The 16,938-nt window shown below is 45.3% G+C and overlaps 1 protein-coding gene across 7 annotated transcripts in view; it reads right to left on the bottom strand.

Annotated features, from left to right (window-relative positions):
* ankhd1 (ankyrin repeat and KH domain containing 1) overlaps window positions 1-16,938 on the bottom strand; it is a 46,846-nt gene that overhangs the window by 14,070 nt on the left and 15,838 nt on the right. For 3 of the 7 annotated variants that reach the window (XM_014198150.3, XM_014198153.3, XM_014198155.3), the window contains exons 2-17: window positions 16,225-16,378; window positions 14,984-15,140; window positions 11,875-12,037; window positions 11,496-11,643; window positions 11,161-11,394; window positions 10,880-10,974; window positions 10,553-10,790; window positions 9,786-9,977; window positions 9,205-9,314; window positions 8,616-8,703; window positions 8,158-8,285; window positions 5,775-5,918; window positions 5,555-5,657; window positions 4,242-5,381; window positions 3,841-3,965; window positions 3,626-3,737 (exon numbers count right to left, since the gene is read on the bottom strand). In XM_014198150.3, coding sequence (XP_014053625.2) covers window positions 3,626-3,737; window positions 3,841-3,965; window positions 4,242-5,381; window positions 5,555-5,657; window positions 5,775-5,918; window positions 8,158-8,285; window positions 8,616-8,703; window positions 9,205-9,314; window positions 9,786-9,977; window positions 10,553-10,790; window positions 10,880-10,974; window positions 11,161-11,394; window positions 11,496-11,643; window positions 11,875-12,037; window positions 14,984-15,140; window positions 16,225-16,378 — 3,331 coding nt within the window. The remainder of the gene's footprint in view (window positions 1-3,625; window positions 3,738-3,840; window positions 3,966-4,241; window positions 5,382-5,554; window positions 5,658-5,774; window positions 5,919-8,157; window positions 8,286-8,615; window positions 8,704-9,204; window positions 9,315-9,785; window positions 9,978-10,552; window positions 10,791-10,879; window positions 10,975-11,160; window positions 11,395-11,495; window positions 11,644-11,874; window positions 12,038-14,983; window positions 15,141-16,224; window positions 16,379-16,938) is intronic. The other 4 variants (XM_014198151.3, XM_014198154.3, XM_014198152.3 and 1 more) reach the window with 3 other exon arrangements.

Here is a 16,938-nt window from a genome sequence, read left to right as displayed (position 1 = left end):
TCATAAAACTAAATAGAATGGATGTATATCGAAAACACAGATTGTTTGAGCCCCGTTTCAAATGATCACTGAGAAGAACTGTTTCAGATGTGAGATACGGATTTTTTTTCGCAGTGCCACCTTTTTCATTTGGAAAAATATATTTTATTCTGTTATATTAAATGTTATTGTTTTTTTTTGTATAAAATACGTGTCTTGACTGTGATAAGGACTCGGGGAAATATGAGCGTCTTGTCTGATAAATTAACAAAGCAAGGCTATGCCATTGCAGAGCCAAAGGCCTCTATGCAAGTGCCAATGCTGAGGTTACTGCCTTCTTGAAGATTGTGTACAACGATATAATATAACCAGATGATATTACGGTTTCAAAACAATAATCTTAAAATTGCACTTGCTTTTCTATTGACTGAAAATATATACAGTACCAGTCAAGTGGACACACCTACTCATTCCAGGGGTTTTCTTTATTTTTACTATTTTCTACATTGTAGAATAATAGTGAAGATACCAAACTATAAAATAACACACATGGAATCATGTAGTAACCAAAAAAGGGTTAAATCAAAATATATTTTAAATTCTTCAAAATAGCCACCCTTTGCCTTTATGACAGCTTTGCACACTCTTGGCATTCTCTCACCCAGCTTAATGAGGTATTTGGTAAAAGACCAAGTCCATATTATGGCAAGAACAGCTCAAATAAGCAAAGAGAAACGACAGTCCATCATTACTTTAAGACATGAAGGTCAGTCAAATACAGAAAATGTCAAGAACTTTGAAAGTGTCTTTAAGCGCAGTCTCAAAAACCATCAAGCGCATGATGAAACTGACTCATGAGGACCGCCACAGGAAAGGAACATACACCTGTCCACACACACCTGTCCAGAGTTACCACTGCTGCTGGATAAGTTCATTACAATTACCAGTCTCAGAAATTGCAGTCCAAATAAATGCTTCACCGAGGTCAACTGTTCAGAGGAGACTGCATGAAATCAGGCCTTCATGGTCAAACTGCTGTAAAGAAACCACCACTACTACTAAAGGACACCAATAAGAAGAAGAGACTTGCTTGGGCCTAGAAACATGAACATTAGACTGGTGGAAATCTGTCCTTTGGTCTGTAGTCCAAATTACAGATTTTTAGTTCCAACTGCAGTGTCTTTGTGAGACGCAGTGTGGGTGAACGGATGATTTCCACATGTGTATTTCCCACCGTGAAGCATGGAGGTGGTGGTGTGATGGTGCTTTGCTGGTGACACGGTCTCATTTATTTACAATTCAAGGTACACTTAACCAGCATGGCTTCCACAGCATTCTGCAGCGATACGCCATCACATCTGGTATGAGCTTAGTGGGACAATCATTTCTTTTTCAACAGGACAATGACCCAAAACACCTCCAGGCTGTGTAAGGCCTATTTTACCAATAATTAGAGTGATTGAGTGCTGCATCAGATGACCTGGCCTCCACAATCACCCAACCTCAACCCAATTGAGATGTTTGGGATGAGTCGGACCGCAGAGTGAAGGAAAAGCAGCCAACAAGTGCTCAGCATATGTGGGAACTCCTTCAAGACTGTTAGAAAAGCAGGCCAAGAGTGTGCAAAGCTGTCATCAAGGCAAAGGGTGGCTATTTGAAGAATATCAAATATATAATCTCAAATATAAAATGAATTTGTTTACTATATGATTCCATATGTGTTATTTCATAGTTTTGATATCTTCACTATTATTCTACAATGTAGAAAATAGTAAAAATAAAAACCCTGGAATGAGTAGGTGTTTAAAACTTTTGACTGGTAGTGAGTGAGTACAAATATCTATCTATACACACACACACACACACACACACACACACACACACACACACTCGCTAAGTATTCAGACCCCTTGACTTTATCCAAATGTTGTTACGTTACAGCCTTATTCTAAAATGTATTAAATAAATGTTTTTCATCAATCTATACACAACATCCAATAATGACAAAGCAAATACAGGTTTAGGAAGTTCAGCAAATTTATAAAAAAAAAAAAAAAAGTAAGTATTCATACCCTTTGCTATGAGACTCGAAATTGAGCTCAGGTGCATCCTGTTTCCATTGATCATCCTTGAGATGTTTCTACAACTTGGAGTCCACCTGTGCTAAATTCAACTGATTGATTGGGAAAGGCACACACACACACACACACCTGTCTATATAAGGTCCCACAGTTGACAGTGCATGTAAGAGCAAAAACCAAGCCATGAGGTCGAAGGAATTGTTTGTAGAGCTCCGAGACAGGACTGTGTTGAGGCACAGATCTGGGGAAGGGTACCAAAACATTTCTGCAGCATTGAAGGTCCCCAATAAGTGGCCTCCATCATTCTTAAATGGAAGAAGTTTGGAACCACCAGGACTCTTCCTAGAACTGGCCACCCGGCCAAACTGCACAATCTGGGGAGAAGGGCCTTGGTCAGGGAGGTGACCAAGAATCCTATGGTCACTCTGACAGAGCTCCAGAGTTCCTCTGTGGAGATGGAAGAACCTTCCAGATGGACAATCATCTCTGCAGCACTCCACCAATCAGGCATTTATGGTAGAGTGGCCAGACGGAAGCCACTCCTCAGTAAAAGGAACATGATAGCCCACTTGGAGTTTGCCAAAAGTTACCCAAAGGACTCTCAGACCATGAGATACAAGATTCTCTGGTCTGATGAAACCAGATTGAACTCTTTGGCCTGAATGCCAAGCGTCACATCTGGAGGAAACCTGGCACCATCCCTACAGTGAAGCATGGTGGTGGCAGCATCATGCTGTGGGGATGTTTTTCAGCGGGCAGGGACTGGGCGACTAGTCAGGATCAAGGGAAAGATGAACGAAGCAAAATACTGAGAGATCCTTGATGAGTGCTCAGGATATCAGACTGGGGCGAAGGTTCACCTTCCGAAAGGACAACGACCCTAAGCACACAGCCAAGACAACGCAGGAGTGACTTCAAGACAAGTCTCTAAATGTCCTTGAGTGGCCCAGCCAGAGCCCGGACTCGAACCCGATCTAACATCCCTGGAGAGACCTGAAAATAGCTGTGCAGCGACACTCCCCATCCAACCTGACAGAGCTTGAGAGGATCTACAGAGAAGAATGGGAGAAACTCTCCAAATACAGGTGTGCCAAGCTTGTAGCGTCATACCCAAGAAGACTTGAGGCAGTAATCGCTGCCAAAGGTGCTTCAACAAAGTACTAAGTAAAAGGTGTGAATACTTATGTAAATGTCATACCCGTTTTTGACATTGTCATAATGGATGGGTTCTCTTATGGTTAGGATAAATTGGACTTTGTCGCACACTGTTGGCATAGGCCTATAGATCAATGTGCACATATGTATTTTGAGTACATGCCTTGTGTTCTAATAATATTTTTCATTCAAGCACTAGAAAAGAAATCCAGCGAGTACTCAAACAGTAAAAACAAAAACGGTCAAATGCCCATCCGTTAAAACTAGTCATCCAATTAGTCAGTTTCCAACAATACAGATGGACTCCCACTTCTAAACACAAATTATCAAGTTCCCTGATAATTGACCCCAACATGTTTTTTTTTTATTGCTACAAAACATAGAAAAAGACAAAATATGGAGTTGTGTACCTTTCTTATCCCGATGCTCGATGTTAGCCCCGCGGGCGACGAGCACCGACACCAGCTCCTCGTGACCGCCCGCACAGGCCAGCGTCAGAGCGGTGTCGTGATTACTCTCCGTCTGACAAGAGATACAGTCAGGTGTTATTTTCCTATCTGACTATTATTAGCTAAACTAGCGTGTTATTATTATTGTGCATTGTTAGACGTGTGGTGTGACGTACGTGTGCGTCGATGTCTACGGAGGGGTAGAGGGGGAGCATGGGGTGTGGGGACACTGAATGGATGGGCGTCTGTGCTGTGGGCGAGGACGTCGTGCTCAACATGGGGACTCTGCTGCTCACCGCTGCTGTCACAGGGGCAAGAGGGAAGGAGAGTTGTTAGTCCACCTTCAAAATATAAGTATCTCCCATTCGAATTTAAGATGGATTAAAACCATTTGAAAAAGTCTGTTGAAAATGTCCTGAAACCAAGTTCAGTGCTAAGGAAAATGATGAAGGATCAAGCAGTCATTAACGGTTTGAGGTTTAATTTTTGATTTAACCAGGTTAGTCGAGTTAAAAATACAAATGTCAAAAGAGACCGAGAGCACTAAGCAAAGAGAGGACCGTGTTTATGAACACACCTGCCATGATGTCGTCCAAAGTATCTGTGAGGGTCTGTGCTGGGGTGGCCACCATGAGTCCTTCGGGGGCCTGGGTGAGAAGGCCCGGTCCCAGGTCTGTCAACTGCTGCCACAACATCTGCTGCTGGTTCACCATCACCCTCTCCAGATCAGGACTGGAGCTGACGGGGTAGTCTGCCGTACTGAAGTCTGTGGACTGCTGGGTGGCCAGGAGATGGGAGGGTAAGAAACGGGCCTGCAGGAGGGGTGGAGCGGGACTCTGCAGGGCCTGGGTGTGAGGAGGAGCGGGGCTCTGCAGGGCCTGGGTGTGAGGAGGAGCGGGACTCTGCAGGGCCTGGGTGTGAGGAGGAGCGGGACTCTGCAGGGCCTGGGTGTGAGGAGGAGCGGGACTCTGCAGGGCCTGGGTGTGAGGAGGAGCGGGACTCTGCAGGGCCTGGGTGTGAGGAGGAGCGGGACTCTGCAGGGCCTGGGTGTGAGGAGGAGCGGGACTCTGCAGGGCCTGGGTGTGAGGAGGAGCTGGTGGCGGGGGTTCCTGGGCCTGTCTATACAGGATGGTGTCCACCTGAGGTAGCTTGGCATAGTCCTCCTCCTCCTCCTCCTCATCGTCCTCTTCCTCCTGTTCCTCGGCGGCGGGGTGGGGCTGTCCATCATGGTGGTGGTGGATGCCCTCCCCATCCCCCTCGGTGTCGGAGCCCGGCTCTGCAGCCAGCAAGGGCAGGGGGGTGCCGGGCTGCTCCACCCCTGCCGCCTGGCCAAGCTGCCCCGGGTCGTCCTTCAGGCCTTTGGCCTCCATGTACTCTTTGGTGAACTGCTGCTGCGTCTTGAGCTGCAGCTGGCGCTCCACCTTCTGCAGCTCCTTGAGGATCTTCTTCTTCTTCTGGACCTGCTCCTCGCGGCTCTTCTTCAGCTCCTCGATCTTGTCTTTGGTGAGAGGCTCTCCCTGGATGAGCTCCAAGGACTGCAGCTGGGCCTTCTCTATAGCGGAGATCCTCTGGCCAAGCTCGTTCAGCTTGCCCTCAGTCTCTTCCACTATGCACTCTAGGGGCTGGTATGGGTGGAAGGGAGACAGCAGGTCCGCGTCTGGACCGCCTGCAGCGATGGGGCTCCCCTGTAGGGGGCTCAGCCTCTGCTTGGAACCACCTGAGACAGCCACACAGGACAACACAACCAGTTAGCTACGAGGTTGAACCATACAATATTGCAGTAATCATTGCATGTAACACTTTGATTCCTTGTGCAGTCAAATGTGTCTAGTGGTCTTGTTGGCAAAGTTAGACATGCATTTGCTGTTAACACACGTTGTATGATCTGACCTTTTGTGATGAGCGGTGGAGGCGTTGTGATGTTGGAGGGGACTCTGTCTGGCTCTTGAGGAGGCACCACCATGGCCAGGGCTTGGAATGGAACTCGTGGAGCCTGTTTGGGTTAGGGTAGGATATTAGAAAAGTATATTTAGTATCAATACTTGGAATCAACGTATAAAAATTGTAACTGTTATCAGCAATAAACAAACATGTTTGTAGAAGTCCCTACCGGAGAGGTGTCATGGGAGGGGGGTGTGAGCTGAGACAAGTCTGGCACGGGGACCGACAGGACGTTGTTGGGGTAGTCGAGGAGATAGGACACCACGATGGTGTGACCGCCCTTAGCAGCTTCGATCAGCATGGTGGAGCCATCCTAGGTGAGAGATTGACACAAAACATACGTCATCGTTAGTATCAGGATCTTGGGAGAAGTTACAATTTGATCAGGAAATAAAATAGGAACAAAGACATGGAAACAGTTCTGTGTTTACAGGGGTTCCAGAAAGGTTGGTATTTACAGGGGTTACAGAAAGGTTGGTATTTAAAGGGGTTACAGAAAGGTTGGTGTTTACAGAAAGGTTGGTATTTAAAGGGGTTAGAGAAAGGTTGGTGTTTACAGAAAGGTTGGTATTTACAGGGGTTCCAGAAAGGTTGGTATTTACAGGGGTTCCAGAAAGGTTGGTATTTACAGGGGTTCCAGAAAGGTTGGTATTTACAGGGGTTCCAGAAAGGTTGGTATTTACAGGGGTTCCAAAAAGGTTGGTATTTACAGGGGTTCCAGAAAGGTTGGTATTTACAGGGGTTCGAGAAAGGTTGGTATTTACAGGGGTTCCAGAAAGGTTGGTATTTACAGGGGTTCCAGAAAGGTTGGTATTTACAGGGGTTACAGAAAGGTTGGTATTTACAGGGGTTACAGAAAGGTTGGTATTTACAGGGGTTACAGAAAGGTTGGTATTTACAGGGGTTACAGAAAGGTTGGTATTTACAGGGGTTACAGAAAGGTTGGTATTTACAGGGGTTACAGAAAGGTTGGTATTTACAGGGGTTACAGAAAGGTTGGTATTTACAGGGGTTACAGAAAGGTTGGTATTTACAGGGGTTACAGAAAGGTTGGTATTTACAGGGGTTACAGAAAGGTTGGTATTTACAGGGGTTACAGAAAGGTTGGTATTTACAGGGGTTAGAGAAAGGTTGGTATTTACAGGGGTTACAGAAAGGTTGGTATTTACAGGGGTTACAGAAAGGTTGGTATTTACAGGGGTTACAGAAAGGTTGGTATTTACAGGGGTTAGAGAAAGGTTGGTATTTACAGGGGTTACAGAAAGGTTGGTATTTACAGGGGTTCCAGAAAGGTTGGTATTTACAGGGGTTCGAGAAAGGTTGGCATTTACAGGGGTTACAGAAAGGTTGGTATTTACAGGGGTTACAGAAAGGTTTTTATTTAAAGGGGTTACAGAAAGGTTTGTGTTTACAGAAAGGTTGGTATTTACAGGGGTTACAGAAAGGTTGGTATTTACAGGGGTTACAGAAAGGTTGGTATTTAAAGGGGTTAGAGAAAGGTTGGTGTTTACAGAAAGGTTGGTATTTAAAGGGGTTAGAGAAAGGTTGGTGTTTACAGAAAGGTTGGTATTTACAGGGGTTCCAGAAAGGTTGGTATTTACAGGGGTTCCAGAAAGGTTGGTATTTACAGGGGTTCCAGAAAGGTTGGTATTTACAGGGGTTCCAGAAAGGTTGGTATTTACAGGGGTTCCAGAAAGGTTGGTATTTACAGGGGTTCCAAAAAGGTTGGTATTTACAGGGGTTCCAGAAAGGTTGGTATTTACAGGGGTTCGAGAAAGGTTGGTATTTACAGGGGTTACAGAAAGGTTGGTATTTACAGGGGTTACAGAAAGGTTGGTATTTACAGGGGTTACAGAAAGGTTGGTATTTACAGGGGTTACAGAAAGGTTGGTATTTACAGGGGTTACAGAAAGGTTGGTATTTACAGGGGTTACAGAAAGGTTGGTATTTACAGGGGTTACAGAAAGGTTGGTATTTACAGGGGTTACAGAAAGGTTGGTATTTACAGGGGTTAGAGAAAGGTTGGTATTTACAGGGGTTACAGAAAGGTTGGTATTTACAGGGGTTACAGAAAGGTTGGTATTTACAGGGGTTACAGAAAGGTTGGTATTTACAGGGGTTCCAAAAAGGTTGGTATTTACAGGGGTTCCAGAAAGGTTGGTATTTACAGGGGTTCGAGAAAGGTTGGCATTTACAGGGGTTACAGAAAGGTTGGTATTTACAGGGGTTACAGAAAGGTTGGTATTTACAGGGGTTACAGAAAGGTTTTTATTTAAAGGGGTTACAGAAAGGTTTGCGTTTACAGAAAGGTTGGTATTTACAGGGGTTACAGAAAGGTTGGTATTTACAGGGGTTACAGAAAGGTTTTTATTTAAAGGGGTTACAGAAAGGTTTGTGTTTACAGAAAGGTTGGTATTTACAGGGGTTACAGAAAGGTTTGTTTACACAGGAGTCCATTATAATGCTTGCAGTGTGGTATTCTTAATATCAGATTCCCTTCCTGGTCACGCCTGAGACCGTTGTGCCCAGGAGCTTGGGACAAGTCATCTCACCTTCAGTCTGTGTGTAGGATCAGCCCCATGGGACAGCAGCAGCTCCACCACGGCCAGGTGGCCCCCGGCGCAGGCCAGAGACACTACTGTGTGATCATTGTTGGCCGTCGCCCTGTTCACATTAGCTCCTGGTGGAGGGAGAGAAACCAAGAACAGGGTCAATCTGAGGCCACATGAAAACCACAGCAACCCTATAACGTTTATATACAATGAGGCTTTATCTGATGAGCAAAGCAGCTCAAGCTACAACGAGGGCCGCGGCTCAAGCTACAACGAGGGCCGCGGCTCAAGCTACAACGAGGGCCGCGGCTCAAGCTACAACGAGGGCCGCGGCTCAAGCTACAACGAGGGCCGCGGCTCAAGCTACAACGAGGGCCGCGGCTCAAGCTACAACGTGGCAGATGTCTGGTGTATGGTTTTGTGTGGTGTCGCTACACAGTGAAGGAGCAGAAGCACACCTTTGCTGATTAGGAACTGTACAGTACAGAGGTGACCCGCTCTAACCGCTTTCATTAGAGGGGTCCTGCCCCCCTCCGATTCATGCTCCTGTAAGATAAACAGAGACAGGAGCGTGTAAAGTGTACAAGTAGAAACAGAGAGCCTATTCAAGCAGCGACATATCCAGCATCTACACAACACAGACAGCGTCACAAATGGCACCCTATTCCCTATATAGTGCACTACTTTAGATCAGCGCCCTATAGGGACCCTATTCCCTATATAGTGAACTACTTTAGATCAGAGCCCTATAGGGACCCTATTCCCTATATAGTGCACTACTTTAGATCAGAGCCCTATAGGGACCCTATTCCCTATATAGTGCACTACTTTAGATCAGAGCCCTATAGGGACCCTATTCCCTATATAGTGCACTACTTTAGATCAGAGCCTTATGGGCACCAGTCAAAAGTAGTGCACTAGAAAACAAAATAGGGGGCCATTCGAGAAGCACACACACACACACTTACGCAAACGTGTGAACAACTCAAATACAAAAAAGGCTATGCATGGACATGAAGTGTGTTTCTCCAGAGGGTGAGGTCTCACCAGGTCAGCCCCCGTCTGCAGCAGCACGTCAGCCACGTCTGTGTGTCCGTTCTCACAGGCGTAAGTCAGCGCTGTGTCTCCCGTCGCCGTTGTGGCGTGGACATTGGCTCCTGGGACAAGAGCAGAGGTGTCAAAATTACACACAGAGGGTGTAACAACTACAAACTTTAAATAAATGTGGGTTTTGGGAATAACCAAGTCAATTTCAATAATGTATGAAATGAGGATCAAATCCAATTTAATTTAGAAATTTTACATTTTATTAGTCACATGCGCCGAAAACAACAGGTGAAATGCTTACTTACGAGCCCCTAGTGACCTTAGTGAAATGCTTACTTACGAGCCCCTAACCAACAATGCAGTTTAAAAAATAATACAGATAAGAATAAGAAATAAAAGTAACAAGTAATTAAAGAGCAGAAGTAAAATAACAATAGCAAGACTATATACACAAGGGGGGTACCGGTACAGTCAATGTGCAGGGGGGGCACCAGTTAGTGAGGTCATCTCAAATAGATGGTAGAGATTGTTTTGAGACAGCCAAACAGAGAGGCTGTCCAGTAGGGAGTGGTTCTGCTCACCGGCGGCCAGCAGGTACTTGACCAGCTCCAGGTGTCCCTCCTGTGCAGCCTCCATGAGAGGTGTGGAGCAGCCCAGCTCGATGTCTGCCCCGGCCTTGATGAGGAAGTCAGCCACCTCCAGAAAGCCCCCGCAGCAGGCCAGCGTCAGGGCAGTCTCCTGGGTCTCCTCTGTCTGAGCGTTGATGTTGGCACCTGCAGACCACACAGACAACAGAGGGAGGATTCAAGATGGTTCAGCTGGGAACACACTTTAAAAACAGTACAAACCTACTCACACCACTGGATATTCACCACAGAAAAAGTACTTCAATTAGTGCTGGAAAAGCCATCTTGTCCCTTCGGCATCAACCCAATTAGATCATGAGCTCAAAACTCACTTCATTACATTCCTTCCAGTAACCAGAAGGTTGCTGGATCGAATCCCTGAGCTGACAAGGTAAAAATCTGCCGTTCTGCCCGAGTAAGGCAGTTAACCCACTGTTCCCCAGGCACCGAAGACATCAGATGGAGATTATGGCAGCCCCCCCCCCCCCCCTCCCTTCCCCGTACCTCTCTGATTCAGAGGTGTTAAATGCGGAAGACACATTTCAGTTGAATACATTCAGTTGGACAACTGATTAGGTATCCCCCCTTCGCCTTTCATTACATTTATTTAAAAAAAGACGACTTTTGTATTTACACAAAGCTGGAGGCTCAATATAGTAGGGAAAACCTATCTACTGGGAACACTAGTTTCATTCAAACCAGAGAGCAAGAGAAGGCCATACCTTGTGCCAAAAGCAGCGCCACCATCTCCTCGTGGCCCTCTCGTGCAGCTTCCATGAGGGGAGTGTATCCCTCATCATTAACCTCCTCTAGGTTGGCGCCCCTCTCCATCAGCAGGGCGGCCAGCTCCACATGACCCCCACAGGCCGCCAGCGTCAGCGGAGACTCGAAAGAGTCAGCGGGCATGTTGACCTGCGCCTCGCTGTCCAACAGCAGCCGCGCCACCTCCACATGCCCGTCCTGAAGAGGAGACCTCATCAGTCATACTGCACCTTCAATTTAATAGTTTGGTCTGTGTGTGTGTGTGTCTGTGTGTGTGTGTGTCTCACCATACAAGCCTCCATGAGTGCTGTGTGCATCTCGTCAGTCTTGTGCTCCTGGTCGGCCCCAGCCTCTAACAGGAAGCGCACCATGTCTAGGTGCCCTGTATGTGGTGACAAGAGGGAAAAACGCTCTGGGTGCCTCATCCCTACAATTACATTTCCTGTTTCACATTTCACACAATGTTTGTCAACATAAGTGGATCACTTGAGTCACTGATTTCTGGATAAAGACCTCTGATCTCTCTGGTGCACGGGTAAAAGGTTAGGGTTCATTGTCCAGGACGTACCTTTGTAGCAGGCCAGCGTAAGTGCACTTTCCTTGAACTCGTTGGAGTGCGTGTTGATACCAGCCCCGTACTCCAGGAGCACCCGGGCCACCTCCACGTGACCCGCGCTAGCCGCCTCCATCAGAGGGGTGTGACCATTCTCGTTGTGGTCCTCGATGTTGGCGCCTTCCTTCAGCAGCACTTTCACCACGTCCAGGAAGCCGCCCGCACACGCGTACGTCAGCGCTGTGTTACCTGACAGGGACAAGGACAGCGCGTCAGTGTTTATGTTAAGTAGATGTGATGGTTTCTGGTATCGGTCACAGCACCTAGCGGTGTTTGACGTGTGTGTTTACCTGTGGAGGACTGTGCGTTGACGTCAGCCCCATGTACCAGCAGCAGTTTGACTATGTCTACGTAGCCGCCGCTGGCTGCTGCCATGAGGGCCGTAATGTCACCCTTGATGCCCCGATCTTCAACGTTAGCGTGCATGGCCAGCAAGACCTGCAGGAGGACACACGTCGGCGTTTTAAAACAGACATCCAAACACAACCACAAAGGATCAGGGTTGGCTCTGCAACATTTGGATATACAACTAAATTTGATTACAGAACTGGATGGAAACTATGACAGAAAAGGCAGAACAATGTTAGCAGTATACTGTGAGTGGCTAAAGGTCAGTGTGTGTGTGTGTGTGTGTGTGTGTGTGTGTGTGTGTGTGTGTGTTCGTTATACCTGTGCAAGTTCATAGTACCCAGCAGAGCAGGCTAGGCAGAGCAGACTCTCTCCCTCCTCTGTGTGTTCGTTGACGCTCCGCCCCTCATCCAGAAGCTTCCTCACAGCGTTGACGTCCCCGTCCGAGCACGCCTCCGCCAAGCTACGGCTGAAAATAACCAGACTGCTACAATTACTGGGACTGTGGCTGCGCAATAGGTTGAACGGCGTTGTCACAACTCACACCGTCACTCACACTAAGAAGTTTAAAACAAAAAGGCCTCCCTCAGGACAGAGCAGTACATTTCATGAACGGCCTTTGACCCAATATGGCACCTTAAAGGGTTTCAGTAAAACAGTGATCAAGCCTGAGAGAACAGTAGAGATAAAGCATCTTCTATGAATCATGGGTGTTATTCAGAGAACCAGCTAGCTACCACTGGACTTAAAAATCAACTACAGCCTTAATACAAAGGCCAGGAGAAAGGACAGCTAAAGTAAAGATTCTCTGAGCGATGTCCTATTGATTCATGTTTTCAGGTGTATCAGATTGCCGTTGAAGCAGGCAGAAATTCAGCCAGTATGACGTAGCATTGAGATAGTCTCTCTCACTACACTGAAAGTTAATAGGCATAACTTTTACATCGTGAAAACATCACACAAATCAAAATAAATGTTGATTGGTCGTAAAAACATATTTAGCAGACGTTATAGCGGGTGCAGTGAAATGCTTGTGTGCCTAGCTTCAACAGTGCAGTGAAATGCTTGTGTTCCTAGCTTCAACAGTGCAGTGAAATGCTTGTGTTCCTAGCTTCAACAGTGCAGTGAAATGCTTGTGTGCCTAGCTTCAACAGTGCAGTGAAATGCTTGTGTTCCTAGCTTCAACAGTGCAGTGAAATGCTTGTGTTCCTAGCTTCAACAGTGCAGTGAAATGCTTGTGTTCCTAGCTTCAACAGTGCAGTGAAATGCTTGTGTTCCTAGCTTCAACACTGCAGTAATAACGCGTCAGATTTCAATACTGGCCGAGGTCATAACGCAGGAGGTTGATGTCTCTAGAAATGAGCCATTGATCATTTTTTTTTGCGATATTCCTACCTCCAGAAATGTGTAATTTAACCTGTTGGGTCTAGGGGGCAGCATTTGCACGTCTGGATAAAAAAAATGTACCCGATTTAATCTGGTTACTAATCCTACCCAGTAACTAGAATATGCATATACTTATTATATATGGATAGAAAACACTCTAAAGTTTCCAAAACTGTTTGAATGGTGTCTGTGAGTATAACAGAACTCATTTGGCAGGCAAAACCCTGAGACATTTTCTGACAGGAAGTGGATACCTGATGTGTTGTATTGACTTTAAACCTATCCCATTGAAAAACACAGGGGTTTAGGAATATTTTGGCACTTCCTATTGCTTCCACTAGATGTCACCAGCCTTCACAAAGTGTTTTGAGTCTTCTGGAGGGAGATCTGACCGAACAAGAGCCATGGAACGGTGATGTCCCATTAGACACCTGGCGCGCTACTTCATGTTGGGTACCCTCGTTCCAATACGTTATAAAAGGCTATGCATTCGTCCACCTTGAATATTATTCATGTTCTGGTTAAAAAAGGCCCTAATGATTTATGCTATACAACGTTTGACATGTTTGAACGAACGGAAATATATTTTTTCCCCTCGTTCATGACGAGAAGTCCGGCTGGCTTACATCATGTGCTAACGAGACGGAGATTTTTGGACATAAATGATGAGCTTTTTTGAACAAAACTACATTCGTTATGGACCTGTGATACCTGGAAGTGACATCTGATGAAGAGAATCAAAGGTAATGGATTATTTACATAGTATTTTCGATTTTAGATCTCCCCAACATGACGTCTAGTCTGTATCGCAACGCGTATTTTTCTGGGCACAGTGCTCAGATTATTGCAAAGTGTGATTTCCCAGTAAGGTTATTTTTAAATCTGGCAAGTTGATTGCGTTCAAAAGATGTAAATCTATAATTCTTTAAATGACAATATAATATTTTACCAATGTTTTCTAATTTTAATTATTTAATTTGTGACGCTGACTTGACTGCCGGTTATTGGAGGGAAACGATTTCCTCAACATCAATGCCATAGTAAAACGCTGTTTTTGTATATAAATATGAACTTGATAGAACTAAAAATGCATGCATTGTCTAACATAATGTCCTAGGAGTGTCATCTGATGGAGATTGTAAGAGGTTAGTGTATCATTTTAGCTGGTTTTATGGTTTTGGTGACCCTGTCTTTGACTTGACAAAACATTACACACAACTCTTGTAAATGTACTGTCCTAACATACTCTAAATTTATGCTTTCGCCGTAAAACCTTTTTGAAATCGTAAAACGTGGTTAGATTAAGGAGATGTTTATCTTTCAAATGGTGTAACATAGTTGTATTTTTGAAAAATTTGAATTTTGACATTTATTTGGATTCAAATTTGCCGCTCTTGAAATGCACCTGCTGTTGATGGAGTGCACCACAGGTGGCACGCTAGCGTCCCACCTAGCCCCAAGAGGTTAACAGAGGGCCTAACACATCGCTCCTATTTGTCTGCCTCTTCAGTCCAGGGTGCTTTGCATGGTCCCGTTGCAAATATCAGACTCCACTCCGCAGGTTGAACATGGTGAGATTGTAGACTCCTAAATTGATTGTGCAGTTTGTTTAGGCGATTTTACAGCCAACTACTGTAGCTATTTCACATGCTGTTATTGACTTTGTTATTATTGTGTGTAGTTATGTTTGCCCAGAGAGACCATTGCATTATGGGTTTTGTAGTCGACTTGAACTGCAACAGATTGCCACAACCATTTTCACACGTTGCTACCAACATTATTAAAACGACAAAATGAATTTGATTCACAAAAATATTCTTCTTGCATAGTGTTATTTAACACTGTAAATTATAGGAATAAGATTTTTTTCCCCATTAAACATTCTCACCTAAGGAATTGTCAAATGTTCAAGCTAACTTGAAGAAAGCACAACATGTCCAAAGGAAACATATGGCCTAGACAAGACTGGTGTGAGGGAGGATCCCTGAAGATGGTGTAGTGCACCTGTGGGGGATGTTTAGATTAGAGCAGAGGAGATACATACTTGTCTGCCTGGCTGGCGTTGAGTGTGTTTTCCGCCCTCATACGTGTGAGAGCGGCGGCGGCCTCGTCCAGCGCACAGCTCACGGACGACGTCAGGCGGCGTAGCACCTCTGGATCTGCGAAGGCTTTACCATCGGTAGTGGACAGTTTACCAATACCTTCAGAGGATGCAGGGTCAGGCACACACCAGCATACAACACACACACACAATTAAACTATGCAACAGGTGTAAAGAGAACACAAACAGTCTGTATTATCAAGTGGTGAACACAGCATTGAGGAAACATATCAAAGGGGGGGAACCTGATCACATGACTGAGGAAGTGCGCATAATAACTGAATTAATGGAAGAGAACCTGATGATCAGCCAACATTGAGGCTTAAGAACAGAAGCACGAGTCCAATATTACTTATGGTATGCAAAAACCACTGCATGCACCACATGGTTGGTTACACAGCTGTTAAAGTGTGCACAGACACAAATCACACAGTTACACACAGACAACGATAGATGGGAGGCAGACATGTACAGAAGCAGAGTGTACTAAAGGTCAGTGTTGAGTCATGATGGAAGCTGTTGCTGCTCTATCGAAATCCATTGTTCATGTTAATCTTCCCCGTGGTGCCCCCGCGAGCTGTACCAACTCCCCATACACTGACTGACTGGCTGGGACCTGGCTAACATGCTGCATGTCTACCTGATGCACACCATCCATCCACAGGTTCATGCGCATCAAATTAGACGCAATGACTTCTTTCATTTTTTCAGAAAGCTTTTTCGTTTCTCTAAAGAAGCAGCAGTATGGCACTAACTATACAGACCAAGGCTAAGTGCTTTGATGGGCTGGTTAAGCTTAGCTCAACAGAGGCCTGAGTGAGAGTTGTAACCGGTTTGATAATTGCCTTGCAACACTTAGCCTGTGAGCACCCTGCAGTCAAATATACTCATCACTGTAATTGATCAGTATTACCCCCCCCCATAGACAATCCAACATGGGAAGAAGGTGGACTACAGAAACCAAAACACAACCTCATGCAAAGCAGGGTAAACACAGGCTGTAGAGCTTCAGATTTCATTGCTTGCTGTTTGGGGTTTTAGGCTGGGTTTCTGTACAGCACTTTCAGATATCAGCTGATGTAAGAATGTAACATCTTCGTAATTTAACATGACCAAACAGCGGCATTCAAAATAAATAAAACATAACAGGTGAAAGGTTCACACCATGGTGCTACAATACGTACCGGCTGCTTCCAACAGAGCCTCCAATCTGGCTTGTGTTTCTGGGTCCACTGTTCTGAGATCAGCTCCGTCGGCAGCACTGGCCAGGAGCAGCTCTGACGCCGTCTTCAGCATGGGGTTGTCCAGGTCTTCCTGGTCTAATATGAAGGACTCCACCTAGAGACAAGGAGAAAGACAAGAGAAAGTTAAGAAGCATGCTGATGTTAATTTTGCTCAAGATAGTTGCTGGGAGAAACCCATCACCTTATGGAGTCATTGTAATAATAATAATAAATATATATATATATTTTTTTTTTAACAGATGTTTATTTTTTTAACATATCAGCTTATGAGAACAATAGTGGTTCCTATTATACAGTGCTTTATACAACGGGTGAGTCTAATCCCGAATGCTGATTGGTTAAAACCACATTCCAGCCGGTGCCTATTCCACAAGTTACCCCCGGCTAAATATGATGTTAAAAAGCCTATTTACTCTGTTCCATCTGACTGAGCTATTCACTGTCTCATCAGCCCAGCCAGGCAATTTATAAACTTAACCTCCACTATCAAAAGGCATCTAGACATTCTCACATTTCTTTCAGACTAACATATATAGCTTAACAGCAGAGATTTGAATAAACCTTGCTGTCTGTCTCTCTGACATTTGCAACATTGTTTCAATATTCAAATTCGATCGCCAGCTGTCGCATAGTAATTAACGTGAAGGCAGCTTT

Source organism: Salmo salar, chromosome 04 (genome assembly GCF_965601325.2).
Source record: "Salmo salar chromosome 04, fSalSal1, whole genome shotgun sequence".
In the NCBI taxonomy this organism is placed as follows: domain Eukaryota; kingdom Metazoa; phylum Chordata; class Actinopteri; order Salmoniformes; family Salmonidae; genus Salmo; species Salmo salar.
Note: the sequence above shows the minus strand (reverse complement) of the source record. Positions and strands in the feature narration are given on the sequence as shown.